The sequence below is a fragment of the Crotalus tigris genome, unplaced genomic scaffold (assembly GCF_016545835.1).
Source record: "Crotalus tigris isolate CLP2741 ecotype Arizona unplaced genomic scaffold, ASM1654583v1 scf7180000018523.1292444, whole genome shotgun sequence".
NCBI classification, from domain to species: Eukaryota; Metazoa; Chordata; class Lepidosauria; order Squamata; family Viperidae; genus Crotalus; species Crotalus tigris.
In genome coordinates this window covers 847,315-861,666 of record NW_024097056.1, presented here as the reverse complement: position 1 = coordinate 861,666, position 14,352 = coordinate 847,315, and the positions used below count along the sequence as shown (strand labels likewise).

General features: G+C 43.2%; 1 protein-coding gene across 6 annotated transcripts in view; it reads right to left on the bottom strand.

Annotated features, from left to right (window-relative positions):
* HGF (hepatocyte growth factor) overlaps positions 1-14,352 on the bottom strand; it is a 75,498-nt gene that overhangs the window by 46,270 nt on the left and 14,876 nt on the right. For all 6 annotated transcript variants that reach the window (XM_039353438.1, XM_039353440.1, XM_039353441.1 and 3 more), the window contains exons 2-4: positions 6,508-6,670; positions 3,297-3,409; positions 1,725-1,839 (exon numbers count right to left, since the gene is read on the bottom strand). In XM_039353438.1, the coding sequence (XP_039209372.1) occupies positions 1,725-1,839; positions 3,297-3,409; positions 6,508-6,670 (391 nt within the window). The remainder of the gene's footprint in view (positions 1-1,724; positions 1,840-3,296; positions 3,410-6,507; positions 6,671-14,352) is intronic.

Sequence of the window (14,352 nt, the reverse complement as noted above, 5' to 3'; positions counted from 1 at the left end):
GACATTCAACTGTGGTCTGCTCTTGTAGAGCAGAGTTCTCGACTTACCATAATTTAGTGACTGTTCGAACTTACAACAGTACTGAAAAGAGTAACTTAGGATAGCTTTTCACACTTACGACTGGCACATCTCCATACTTATGTGATCAAAATTCAGACACTTGGCAACTGACTCGTATTTATGTCAGTCAGGGTGTCCCAGGATCATGTGATCCCCTTTTGCGATCTTCTGACAAGCTATGGGTTGTCACTTAACAACCAGGATTACCAACTTACCAACTGCAATGATTCACTTAGCAACTGCAGAAAGGAAGGTTGTAAAATGGGGAGAAAAATTCACTGAACAAATGTCTCACTTAGCAACAGAGCTTTTGGGCTAAAATTGTGGTCGTAAGTCGAGGACTGCTTGTATTAGGGGATATCCTTCTCCACATCTCAGCAAAATCTCCCAGGCTAGAGAAGTTCGTAGCAAACACGGCAATTATTTATTTTTTATTTTTATTTTTTTTATTATTTTTAAAATTTATAAGCCGCCCCACTCCCGGAGGACTCTGGGCAGCTTACAAGAAAAACACCATAAAACATGACAAAACAAACAGTACAATAACAGTCATCCAGGGGTCAGATTTTATAAACCCCAGGCCTGCCAGAAAAGCCAGGTCTTAAGCAGCTTACGGAAAATCAAGAGGGTGGGAGCGTCCTAATCTCCAGGGGGAGCTGGTTCCAAAATGTAACATGGGTGTATCGAGGAACACCCACTATCACTCGCGCGGCTGCATTCTGGACCAACTGTAGTCTCCGAATACTTTTCAAGGGTAGCCCCATGTAGAGCGCGTTGCAGTAGTCCAGATTATTCTAAATGTACCATTGTCCTTCAGCCTTGCCCAGAAAGACTGCAATAAACTTATCTAAAGCAACAAGGACCAATTGTAAGTCACCTTTTTCAAAGTCGTTGTAACTTCAGCGAAGGGCTTAAGTCGAGAACTTCCTGTGTGTTCCTCTTTTCATGCCGTGAAACACATGTTTGTCAGTTCATCAAAGCAAGGAGGTTTCTACCACACTCAAACACATCCATTTGTTGTTGTTAGTTGCAAAGTCGTGTCTGACCCATCGCGACCCCATGGACAACGTTCCTCCAGACCTTCCTGTCCTCTACCATCTTCTGGAGTCCATTTAAGCTCATACCTACTGCTTCAGGGACTCCATCCAGCCACCTCATTCTCTGTCGTCCCCTTCTTCTATTGCCCTCCATCTTTCCCAGCATTAGGTCCTTCTCCAGTGAGTCCTTCCTTCTCGTTAGGTGGCCAAAGTACTTGAGTTTCAACTTCAGGATCTGGCCTTCTAAAAAGCAGTCAGGGTGGATCTCCTCTAGGACTGACCGGTTTGATCGCCTTGTGGTCCAGGGGACTCACAGGAGTCTTCTCCAGCACCAGAGTTCAAAGGCCTCAATTCTTTGGCGCTCAGCCTTTCTTATGGTCCATCTTTCACAGCCATACATTGCAACTGGGAAAACCATGGCCTGGACTATACGTACTTTTGTTGGCAGGGTGACACATCCACAGAGGTGTCCAAAAAGGCAAGAAAAATGGCCGTCTTCAAGGGATTGTCATCTTGACTTTTTACACCCATTCTCCCTGCAGATGCCTGTGATCCTATTCCATGGATTTAGCTAATCAGAGAATCTGCCCTGGCTGGAAAAGGCCGGGCTGAGCCTGCCAATCTTACCTGTGTTCGTGAGGTATGGTCGAATTCCAGGCTTGGCACTCGATCCCACTTTTTGTGACCGATATATTTCCCCTGTAGGTTGCTCCTTTGCCAATGATACAATTTCGGATGTAGTCTGTTAAAAGTAAGCGTAACAAAGACAGCTGATTGATACCTTCAAAAGTCTGTTTCGTTCAAATGTCTGTGGATGTTACCTATTGGGTAATGAAACATCTGCAAGAAAACTCTTACTACTACTCCTTTCTCCTCCTTCTCCTCCTCCTTTCTCCTCCTCCTTTCCCTTCTTTCTCCTCCTCTCCCCTTCTCCTCCTCCTCCTCCTCCTTTCTCCTCCTTTCCCCTCTTTCTCCTCTTCCTTCTCCTCCTCCTCCTCTTTTCTCCTCCTCCTCCTCCCTCCTCCTTTCCCCTTTCTCCTCCTCTTTCCTTCTTCTCCTTCCTCCTCCTCCCACCTCCTGCTCCTTCCTCCTCTTCCCTCCTCTTCCTTTCCCCTCTTTCTCCTCCTCTTCCCTTCTCCTCCTCCTCCTCCTCCTCTCTCCTCCTCCCACCTCCTGCTCCTTCCTCCTGCTCCTTCGTCCTCTTCCCTCCTCCTCTTCCTTTCTCCTCCTCCTCTTCCCTCCTCCTTTCCCCTCCTTCTCTCTCCTCCTCCCACCTCCTGCTCCTTCCTCCTGCTCCTTTCTCTTCTCTCCTCCTTCTCCTTTCTCCTCCTCCCTCCTCCTTTCCCTCTTTCTCCTCCCCTTCTCCTTCTCTCTCCTCCTCCCACCTCCTGCTCCTTCCTCCTGCTCCTTCCTCCTGCTCCTTCCTCTTCTCTCCTCCTTCTCCTTTCTCCTCCTCCCTCCTCCTTTCCCTCTTTCTCCTCCCCTTCTCCTTCTCTCTCCTCCTCCCACATCCTGCTCCTTCCTCCTGCTCCTTCCTCCTCTTCCCTCCTCCTCTTCCTTTCTCCTCCTCCTCTTCCCTCCTCCTTTCCCCTCCTTCTCTCTCCTCCTCCCACCTCCTGCTCCTTCCTCCTGCTCCTTTCTCTTCTCTCCTCCTTCTCCTTTCTCCTCCTCCCTCCTCCTTTCCCTCTTTCTCCTCCCCTTCTCCTTCTCTCTCCTCCTCCCACATCCTGCTCCTTCCTCCTGCTCCTTCCTCTTCCCTCCTCCTCCTCCTTTCTCCTCCTCTCCTCCCTTTTCCTTTCTCTCTTTCTCCTCCCTTTCTCCTCCTCCTCCTCCCACCTCTTGCTCCTTTCTCCTCTTCCCCTTTCTCCTCCTCTTCCCTTCTCCTCCTTCTCCTCCCCTCCTCCCACCTCCTGCTCCTTCCTCCTGCTCCCCTCCTCCTCCTCCACCACCACCAAGCTTAGAGAACCCCAAGGACCCCACAGTTCCACCCCGTGCTACCAATATTCTCTTCCCATGATGGAATGAAAGATGCTTCAATAGAAAGACTGAAAACCCTCATCCTCTTCCACCTCATCCGTAACCCACAGTTATGACCTGGTCCCACCTGCTCTGCATAATCACAGGAAACCCTTGTCCAACCCCCCCCCCCAAAAAATCGCCTTAGCTCCGCAGCATGGCTAATCCAGGTTAGCCACTTACCTTTCTTTTCGTAGAGAACGAAGGCGTTGTCATGTTTCTTCCTGACTCCATTTTCTAGGCTCGTAAAAGATAACCAGTGGCAACGTTTGTCTGTTTTGTCAAACGCGAAAGCCCTGGATAGAAAAAAATAAAAAAATAAAATCAATCGAACAGTTAACTTTTACTGGGATACATGGTTTTCGTTACCACATAATGAGATGGGAGAAAATATCAGAGATTAGGTAGAATTACTATAACTTCACATAATTCTCTTCTGCCTCCTCTTCCTCCTCCCCCTCTTCCTCTTTTTCTTCATCTTCTGCTTCCTCTTCTTTTTCTTCCTTCAAGAAAACTAACACTGGCAGTGAAAGTCTACTTTCATTACAATCTGTAGGACAGTTTTTAATCTTAGCAGACCAGTAAGACTTGGCTATGTTCAAAATATCTGGAGAGTTTACAAGGCACCTGAGATGCTTTGAACAAGCTTCAGATCCATCGTAGCTTTGCTCAGCCGACGATAGGGATCCGAAGTGTATTTTCTTTGAATGCAAAGATGTTGTACCTAATAGACTGAGAAAACACAACTTGAAGAATGTAAACGAGCCTTTTCTTTGGGCTTCACTCCAGCTGGACCCAGGAGGAAAGACTGAGAAGCTGCCTGAGAATTTAATTTATGAGCAGGGGAGGTCTTGGTGATCTATCATTGGGAGTTTTGACTCTGATTTCGAAAATGATCACATGGAAAGGAAGTAGGGTTTTTTTTTTAAAGAAAAAAAAGAAAGAAAAAATCTGCAGAAGAGTAAGCTGTGTGGGAGTTGAAAATGTTACCGATAATTGGTAGAGTCTTATTATTCTTCACTTCTTCTGAGTCTCAACCAATTAAGTATCAGTTACATCACAAACAACTTCTAGACGTAGCCCAGAATCTGTCATACTCAAGAAAGTTTGAGAATCTCAAGCTTTTTATCCACCCCCTCATGAAGTCAATACTCTAAGCAGAAAGTATTTGTTACTTCCACAAAGCTATAGGCTTTGTTTTCATTTTTTAACCATTAAATGCACGAAAACCCCAACTCTCTAACAATCAATGCAAGGGAAAAAAACATTGCTTAAGGATCTTGAAATCCCAATTCTTCAATCCTTCCTGTTTGGGAATATGTGTGTCTGCACACAGGCTCAGTTGCTTCTTCTTAAAATGAATCCCCCCCTTTTTTTAGTTGAATTGGTTACTTCCTTCCGCTGTCCTGACCACTTTCTACAGGGGGACGATCGAGAGCATCCTGTCATACAGCATCACAGTCTGGTTTGGAAGCATCCCTGCTTCAGACAGGAAGATGGTGCAGAGAGTGGTGAGGATGATGGAAAAGATCATTGGCAGTTCCCTCCCTCCCATCCAGGACATAGCACAGAAGCGTTGCTTGAGCAGGGTCTGTAAGATCATCTAGGACACTACACATCCTCTTCACGACCTGTTTTCCTTGTTACCTTCTGGGAGGGGGGGGGGGCTCCATGGTATCCGAAGCAGAACATCCAGATTCAGCCATAGTTTCATTCCATACAGCATTAACCTTGTGAACTCTCAAGCTTCCTCCTTCCGTTATATATTCAGGATGGACAGTATTTAATATTTATTTGTTATGTATATGTGGGGGTGTGGGTCTATACATATGTTGTACATAGTATGTTTTAGGTGTGTGTTATGTATGTGTTTCACTTTGAGAGCGGGCAACTAAATTTCATTTTTGATGGGTGCCACTGTGCCCACAGTAAAAAAAATGACAATAAAGATTATCTTATCTTATCTATCTACTTCAAGCCAGAAGTAATCTGAACTCCCATGAATTAAAAAGAAGTTGGTTCAGCGGGGATTTGTATTATCCATGACTATAGGCAAAGAAAAGAACAGGCAGGTATCAGTGGAATCTGCTTCCCACAGCGGTGGGTGCTCCATCGCTGGAGGTTTTCAAGGAAAGTTTGGACAATTGTCTGAGATAGTGTGAAGTATCCTGCCTTTGACTGGAGGTTGGATTAGAAGACCTCCAAGGTTCCTATGATTCTAGGACTTCCTATGTTACAAAAATATGCCTAAGAAAACACAAATACACAAAGATGCCATTGATCTGGTCAAGGTCTTGAAAACCCTTCATTCTTGTCATCTCTGAGTTTTAAGTTCAGAATCTTGGATTATTTCTCCGATTCTAGTTTTCCAGTTAAGTTCAGAACAATACAAAGATGATAACAATCATAAAAGAGCCGAGGTGGTGCAGCAGTTAGAGTGCAGTACTGCAGGCCACTTTAGCTGACTGTGTTCAGCAGGTCAGCGGTTCAAATCTCACCGGCTCAAGGTTGACTCAGCCTTCCATCCTTCCGAGGTAGGTAAAATGAGGACCCAGATTGTTGGGGGCAATGTAAATATATATATACATTGCTTACTGGTGTACACCACTTAGAGAGTGCTTGCACTTAAAGCGGTATATAAGTCTCATTCATAAATAAATAAATAAATGCAGATAGAACCGAAGGACTTAAGAGCAATGGGCCTCTTTAGAAGTTATCTCCACTTGGCTTCTGGACTGCACTCAGGAAAAAAAGGGTCTAGGGCAATTCACTGTGGTCAACTCACTCTGGCCATCTTGCCATGGCCAACTCACCATGGCCAACTCATCAAGGCCATCTTGCCATGGCCAACTCATCAACGCCATCTTGCCATGGCCAGCTCACCATGGTCATCTTACCCTGGCCAACTCACTATGGCCATCTTGCCATGGCTAACTCACCATGGTCATCTTGCTGTGACCATCTAGCCATGGCCATAACTTACTGCAGGACAACTCATCACTGCCAATTCATCATGGGAAAACTTACCACAGGAGAAATTCAACATGATAAAATGTTATCCCCCCACTGTTTCTTCAACGTTATCTTCATTTTTTGTCCCTTTCCCCCAAAAAAGGAAACATTGTCTGAGAAACAATGGCGGATAACATTTATCATGTTGAGTTATCCTGCGTGGAATTGTCCCATGGTGAGTTGGCCATGACAATATGGCTGCGTTGAGTTGGCCACAGAGAGTTGTGCCGTTCCGGAGGGGGGGAGATAGCTTTGTACCATCCATCACCAGTAAGGGATCTGAAAACAAAGTCCAAGTCACACAAATGTCTAATATTGGCTGCCTGCTTCTCCTGAAACCCTCTGCTAAAAAGCAGACCCATCAGAGTGCAAAATTCCTTACTTGCAAATGAATAAAAGTCCTTTACTTCGGTTGCATCTCTTCGCACACTGTTCCGTCGTATTTAGCAGCTTGGTTTTCACTTTCAGTGCCTTGTCTGTCCTTATTAACGAGGTTTCCGCTGTTTTCTTGTAGTCATGAAGGGGGTTTCTTTTCCCTTTGTTTTCTGCAAAAGGAACCAACAAACACATCGGTCCATTTTGTCCTTCCAAGGCAGTCAACCTGCTAAGGAGAACTATATAATAAAAGTAGCGCTCGACTTACCGCACAACACTCATTTAGCAATTGTTCGAAGTTACAATGGCACTTCAGAATGTGACCTACAGCCAGTCCTTCCACTTACATCCAATGCAGCATCCCCCACAGTTGTGTGTGGGATCAAAATTTGGGTGCATGGCAATTGGCCTGTACATGCACTAACTGTAGGTAGGTAGGTAGTTACAAAGGCACCCCCCAAAAGTGACTTATGACCATTTTCCACACTTATGACTTGCAGCATCCCCATGGTCACTTGTCTATGGAGATTCTCAGTCAGGAATATGAAGGGATTTCATATGAAATCTGTATGAACGGATTGCCAGACTAGACTGCACTCCAGTTTGAGATGCAGACAACACAGACTCATCCCCAACACCGGCGCCTGTCTTCCACCGTGAAGGGACACAGGGCAGAAAATATACTGCAACCATGAAGTCTCCACACCCATTTGCACTACTCAGGTGACCCTGAGGACACAGGTAAACCTCCAAGGGGCCTTAACGACTCTCCAAAAGAATGCAAATGACCAGCTCTCTGCAAGGAGTATAAATCCTTCCATTCCCCACCATCCAGTCAGAGCTGAAGAAGCTTCTTGGATGAGAAGCGAAACGTCTTCAAGAAAAAAACAAGGAAGTCCAGTTGTCTTCTGAAAAAAAGCATCTTTGGGACAACCAGGATCTGGATGACTGAGAATCTCCATGGACATTTAGCCATGCCCTTTGGGAGGAAAACCCTTCAAATGGTGAGGGAGCGTGATCGGATTTCCAGAAAAGGTTGCAGTATTCCAGTATTTGAGGGGCCACCACCAAGAAGAAGGGGTCAATTTATTTTCCAAAGCATCAGAAGGCAAGACAAGAGACAACGGATGGAAACCAATCAAGGAGAGAAGCAACCTGGAACTAAGGAGAAACCTCTTAATAATGAGAACGATTAATCAGTGGAACGCTTTGCCTCCAGAAGTTGTGGGTGCTCCAACACTGGAGGCTTTGAAGAAGAGACTGGACAGCCACCAGTCTGAAATGGTAGAGGGTCTCCTGCTGGAGCAGGGGGCTGGACTAGAAGACCTCCAAGGTCCCTTCCAATCTGATTGATTGATTGAAAAACAAAGAAAGTCCAGTTGCCTCTTGAAAAAGCGCCTTTGGGATTTCGGTTCAATGGCTTTTCATACCAGCAGTTTTTTCTGCAGACTGCCTACTTCAGAGGACTGGTATCTCCCCATGTCAACCCACTGTTTTGTCTCTGTAAGCTAGAGGAGACCATAAGATGCCATACACAACCAGTGTGCCTGCCCAGCCCAGCATTCTCAGATCTTTCTGGCCAGCTTATCTCACTTCCCTTGCATCCCATGGATGAAAAACACAGCACCATGCAAAAACATCTCAGGATCTGGAGATTCTCAGGCATCCAGATCATGATTGTCCCAAAGGTGCTTTTTTTTACAAAAGTCAATTAAAAAAAATATGTTTTTTTTCCTTGAAGACCTTTCTCTTCCCATTCAAGAAGCTTCTTCAGTTCTGATGGAATGGTGGTGAATTTTAAAGCAGAACTGAAGAAGCTTCTTGGATGGGAAGCAAAAAAAAAAAAGTCCAGTTGCCTTTTGGACAAAAAAAAAAAAGCATCCTTGGGATTCTTCAGTATCATCTCAACATAGCCTTTCAGATAAAAGAGTAGAACACTAGGGACTTACTTGATGGATGCTTGATGGAAAATATATGTTTAAGTTGGAAAGAAATCCTCCAATAGAGGTTCTATGTCCACAAATATTTGTTAGACAAATATTAGCTTAAGTATGAGATAAATAGACATTAAGAGAAAAAGAGAGGAAGTATTTGATGTTGAAACAAGAGAAAATTTGGTTACTAAATTTAAGATGTTTGGAAATTATTAGAAAATAAGAATGCATTATACTGTATTATCAATTAGTTGATGTAAGATGGTGAGAAATAGAATATATCCAAATTAAAAAAAAAAAGAATTAAGTCTGTCAATGTAAATGTAACTAATTGCTATCAGTAAAAATACTCAGAATTTGGTGGGAGAAATAAACTAAAATAAGGACTGTAACAGGATTGATGATAAGGCAATCCAAATGAATGGAAAGAAAAGAAATGTATTAATATGATGATTTTTTTAGGAATATTGGAAAAAATATATACTAAATTGTCAGTTATTAAAACAATAAGAATTGTATTTAACGCAATGTTTGCAAAAAAGGATGTTTTTAGGGAAAGAGGAAAGTAAACAAAATTAATATATGAAATACAGACTATAGAAATTAATTGTTAAGGACTGTTTTTACAAATGTAACAAAGACACTACACTGTTTACCAACTACTGAATGACTTATGTTTGTGTAAAAAACTAATAAAAATTATAATAATAAAAAATAGAATATATCCAAATAGATAAGATGTGTATTCTGAATATTAGACTTTGTGATGAATTGTGATAAGGGGAACTTTGGTTACTTAAAATTTGGAAATTATAAATACTAAATGTTAAAGTTAAACATTAGCGGGAAATTAAAAATCGGGGAAAACTAATTAGGATATTGATTGTCTAAAGACTGAATGTCAAAATAATAAGGATATGTATAAGCCAAAATTATTGATAAATGTAAGAATATCATTTTTATTTAATCGATTTAATAAAAAGTGTAGTAGTTTAGACAGGAGACAGTGAATACTGAGGGGAAAAGAGAAGAAAAATTTGATATAGTAGCTTGAGACTTGAACTGATACTTCTATGTTATTGTATTATCAATTGGCCCAGCCACCACGTTGCTTTTTGAATACTTAAATGTAAAACCAGAAAATCAATAAAATATTTATAAAAAAAAACATATTTGTTAGACAATTTGGAGATCACTGTGCTGTGTTTTTGTTTTTTTTCCTTAAAAGAGTTACAGAAAAACAATCCTACAAAACCCTGAAGCTATTGAACTGAATCTTGGCACATTTATGTCTTTGAAAGGATTCTTATGACGTTCACCCACCTCTGCCAAAATAATGAAGCAGCTACAGTTTTGATGCTCTCTCGTTATAGCCGAGGGACCAATTTTTTCCTCCAGCTGAATCTCAAAGCAGATCAGATCAAATCAGATTACTTTTGAATTTCAAACAGCAAACTCAAATCAAAGCATGTTCTTCTTTCAGTCTCAGGACCCCAGCTGAAATCAAATTAGCGCTGACTCATGTTTTCTTAGCATCTAAGGGATGGGAATGTCTTTTAACAGGACCACAGTCAAAGAAAAAAACGCAGTTCTTTTCCCTATACACTGCTCTTCCCAACAAAAATCTTCTTTAAATTCAAATTATTTATTTGAAAAATCCAGGAAGTAGGGAGAAAAAAACCAGATACAAGAATGTTTGACTTTCCCCCTGAAATGGACAATTACTATTTCTAGAGTGAAAAGAATCTGGGCAAAGATATAAGGAGAATGGACCTGGGCACATGTATGATTTCTTTCTCCTGCTGTTCCTCCCAAGAGAATACCCTCAACCTGTCCTTCACTAAAATAAAGGCATCAACCCTCAGAAGGGCTTGTCCTTACAACACTTGGAACACTGCATCCACTACAATCTAAAAAAGATGTTAAGACTCTATAAAGAGTGCAGAGAAGAGCAACAAAGTTGATTAGGTGGATGAAGGCTAAAACATATGAAGAACAGTTGCAGGATTTGAGTATGTCTACTCTAGTCTAATGAAGAGAAGGACTAGGGGTGACCTGATAGCAGTATTCCAGTATTTGAGGGGCTGCCACAAAGAAGAGGGAGTCAAGCTATTCTCCAAAGTACCTGAAGGCAGGACAAGAAGCAACAGATGGAAACTAACCAAGGAGAGAAGCAACCTGGAACTAAGGAGAAATTTACTAACAGTCAGAGCAACCAACGAATAGAATAGCTTGCCTCCAGACGTTGTGGATGCTCCATCACTGGAGGTTTTCAAGAAGAGCTTGGTTAGCCATTTGTCTGGAATTATGTCTCCTCCTTGAGCAGGGGCTTATACTAGAAGACCCCCAAGGTCCTTCCAATTCTGTTATAAACCATGACTGTGCTCCTCAGGGCTCGCCATGTGAGACTCCACACCAGGGGTAGGCCACCTTGGCTCTTTTATGACTCGTGGACTTCAACTCCCAGAATTCCTGAACCAGCCACGCTGAGGGGAAAGGGAGAGGTTTCCAAGCTGAGCCATGCTGGCTCAGGAATTCTGGGAGTTGAAGTCCACAAGTCATAAAAGAGCCAATGTTGAGGACCCCTGATATAGGGCAGGGGTGGGGAACCTTGGCTCTTTTATGACTCGTGGACTTCCTCCCAGAATTCCTGAACCAGCCACACTGAGAGGAAAGGGAGAGGTTTCCAAGCTGAGCCATACTGGCTCAGGAATTTTGGGAGTTGAAGTCCATGAGTCATAAAACAGCCACGGTTACCTACCCTTGCCCCAGACTTCTTTTTGGAAAGCCAGGAGAATGGGGGTCTGCCTCCCTTCTGAGGAGAGAATATTCCACAGCGTGTAGGAAAAGGAAGTGAAGGCTCTCTTCCTGGACTCCATTAATCAGAATTCATGGATTGGTGGGGTGTGCAACACACCTTCCCTTCCTGACGAGGTGGGACAGGCTGAGGTAACGGGAAGAATTTTCTGCTGGTGGAAAGATAGCTAGAGATCACAGCAGGGAAAAGCTCTCTGTCCCCCTTTCATACAGATAGTCCTCGGCTTACGATCGCAATTCAAGCCCAAAGTTTTGTTAAGAGTTTTGCTCCATTTCTTGGCACGGTTGTTAAGTGAATCACTGCACTGCATTGGCTTCCCTATTGACTTTGCTTGTCAGAAAGTCGCAAAAGGGATCACGTGACCCCGGGACACCACAACTGTCATAAACACCAGTCAGTTGCCAAGCATCTAAATTTAAAAAAAAAAAGTTTTATTAGATTTTATAGGATTAGGGATAGAATGGGGTCAGGATTAGGATTAGGGTTTAGGCTGGAGTTGGGGTCAGGACTGGGGTTAGGGCGGGGTTGGGGTCAGGATTGGGGTCATCCTCCAGTATCTATTTAGCAAACAGAATATTGCCTGGGTACATATATTTAAATAACAATAATTAATATAATAATAGATAACAGTAGTAAATACGATTAGTTATCAAAAGCAGTATTAATTAATCAATCCATAACATCCTCCTTACGAATATGTATTCAGAATTACATATCACATTCCTTTCTCTCGAATTCCTTTTTCTAGCCGTTGATAAAAGTTATCCCACGTTCTAAAGCAAACTGAATCTTCTTTCTCTTTAATCTCTAAAGTCAATATATCCATTTCTGCACATTCTAGAACTTTCTTGATTAATACTTCTTCAGTTGGTAAGTTTTCATTGTACCAATACTGGGCAAATACAATTCTTGCTGCTGTTAATACATGTAACTATTAGATATCCGCTCGCCAAGCATCTGAATTTTGATCACATGACCACGGGGATGCTGCAACGGCCGTAACAGGGAAAAATGGTCATAAGTCACCTTTTTCAGTGCGGCTGTAACTTCGAACAGTCACTAAATGGCTGTAAATTGAGGACTACTTGCCTACTTGTCTAATCTACCTGAATTTTTGAATTTGTTAAAAAAAAATAGTTTTCCTTGAATGTGACATCTTTCTTAAGTCCAAATTCCAAACTGAAAAAGGATTCCTAAAGACCTCGTTCTCTACAGCAGACATGTCAAACACAAGGCCCAGGGGCTGGATGTGGCCCACAAAGTGGTTTCATGTGGCCCGCAAAGCCATCCTGGAAACAGTGAGGGAATGGCCCCCGCTGCCTTGGCCCTGGCCCAGGCCGGCCGGGAGCCAATGTACAATATTGTGGTGGCCATCTATGCTGAAACGCATTCGGTCTTAGCTCCACAAGGCCGTCCAGAAACAGTGAGGAACCAGCCCCTGCCGCGTCGGCCCTGCTCCCTGGGTGCATGCTGGGGAGGTGTCCCCCTTTGTGAGGAATGAAGAAATGGACCATGCCTTGGCGCTTGCCCCAGTCCCACCCCCTTCTGCCAAAGACCCTCAGATCCGTCCCACTCCTGCCCAGGCCCCCACAGGCCCCCTTCACGCAAACGATGTAGAGCCCACCCAGTAGGCCACACCCACTCCATCCACGCACACTCAGTAGCTGCACTCACCCTGGCCACCCCCCACCCCGAGGGCAACCGCAATGCTGATGCGGCCCTCAATGAAATTGAGTTTGACACTCCTGGTCTACAGGAAAGGACCAAAAAGAGGAACACACAGGTATTTTTTTAAAATAATAATAATAATAGTCAGAGGAGGCACAGTTTTGCAAATGGAAAGTCCAGATTCACATCTTTCTCTTCATTGTGATGTTGAGCAGGATGGGTGGCCGGGACCCCTCCCCGCCTAATTTATTTTTGCAGCATTGCTGCAAGGACCAAACTCCACTCAAGAGCTTCTCAGTGGCCAAATTCCTGCCAGCGGTTTAAGAAATAAACGCAACCAAGACCGACCGGCAATTATTCCAAATGGGAAAAATATCAAGCGCCCCAAATGGAGCCGTTTCTTAATTGTCTCCCCTGGTTTGCATTAGGATCTTTGCGAGATCGAGCTGATTTCACTGTAGCAAAGAAGCTGCACAAGATGTTAATCTCGGAGTAACTTAAAGAGGGCTCGGTGCCAAAAATATGTCATCCTGCTGCTCATGAAACATACCCTCATTTCTCTTTTCTGCAATTCTTCCTTACTTCCTCTAAAGAAACTGCACCAGTCAGAAGCCAAGCATGTGTCAGAAGTAATCGGATTTCAACAGAAGTTTCCTAGAAGGATTTTTTTTTAAACAACAAAGGAACAACGCATCGAATCGCTTGTAGCATTGCTCTATTATTTCTGATTTATATCCTCAGAAGCTGAAAGCTAACACTGAATCACAACTCAGCCTCACAACGCACCTTGCATGTTACATCAGATACAGGTAAGTCCTCGGCGTAGGACCACAATTTTAGCCCGAAATTTCCGTTGTTCAGTGACAACATTTGTTAAGTGAGTTTTGACCCATTTTACGACCTTTATTGAACACGGCTGTTAACCGATTCACTGCAGATGATAGGTTAGCAACCTGGTTGTTACAGCAGTGGCCCAAATTGTGGAAACCTTTTGGGAAAAGCGTATTTTTGAGGTTTGATGGCTAATAACACCACTTTTTTGGGGGGGGAGTAGTACCATAAAATTATATATCAGTGGAAAGATAATTTAATCAAGAATGTAATGCAACAACGTTGGTTCAAATATCTGTACTGTATTCTATGAAAAGTTACAACCAAATAACCAGAAAAAGGAAGTACAACTTGCTTAGGTTGATATCGGGTAGCTTTCCTTCATCTGATTGTAGCCAATGAGCATGAGTGTTTAGAGAGCCAATTGGGTGTCATCTTGTTTTGGCAATGAGCCAATCGGATCACAGTAGGATTCGGTGATTGATGTCATGTATTGAAGCTGAGAGGAGGACATTGTTCAGTGTTTTATGTGATTGCTATCAAGTTGGTGGGGTTTTTTTGGTGTTCTTTCATTTAGTGAGCTTGTCAAATGTAATAAAAT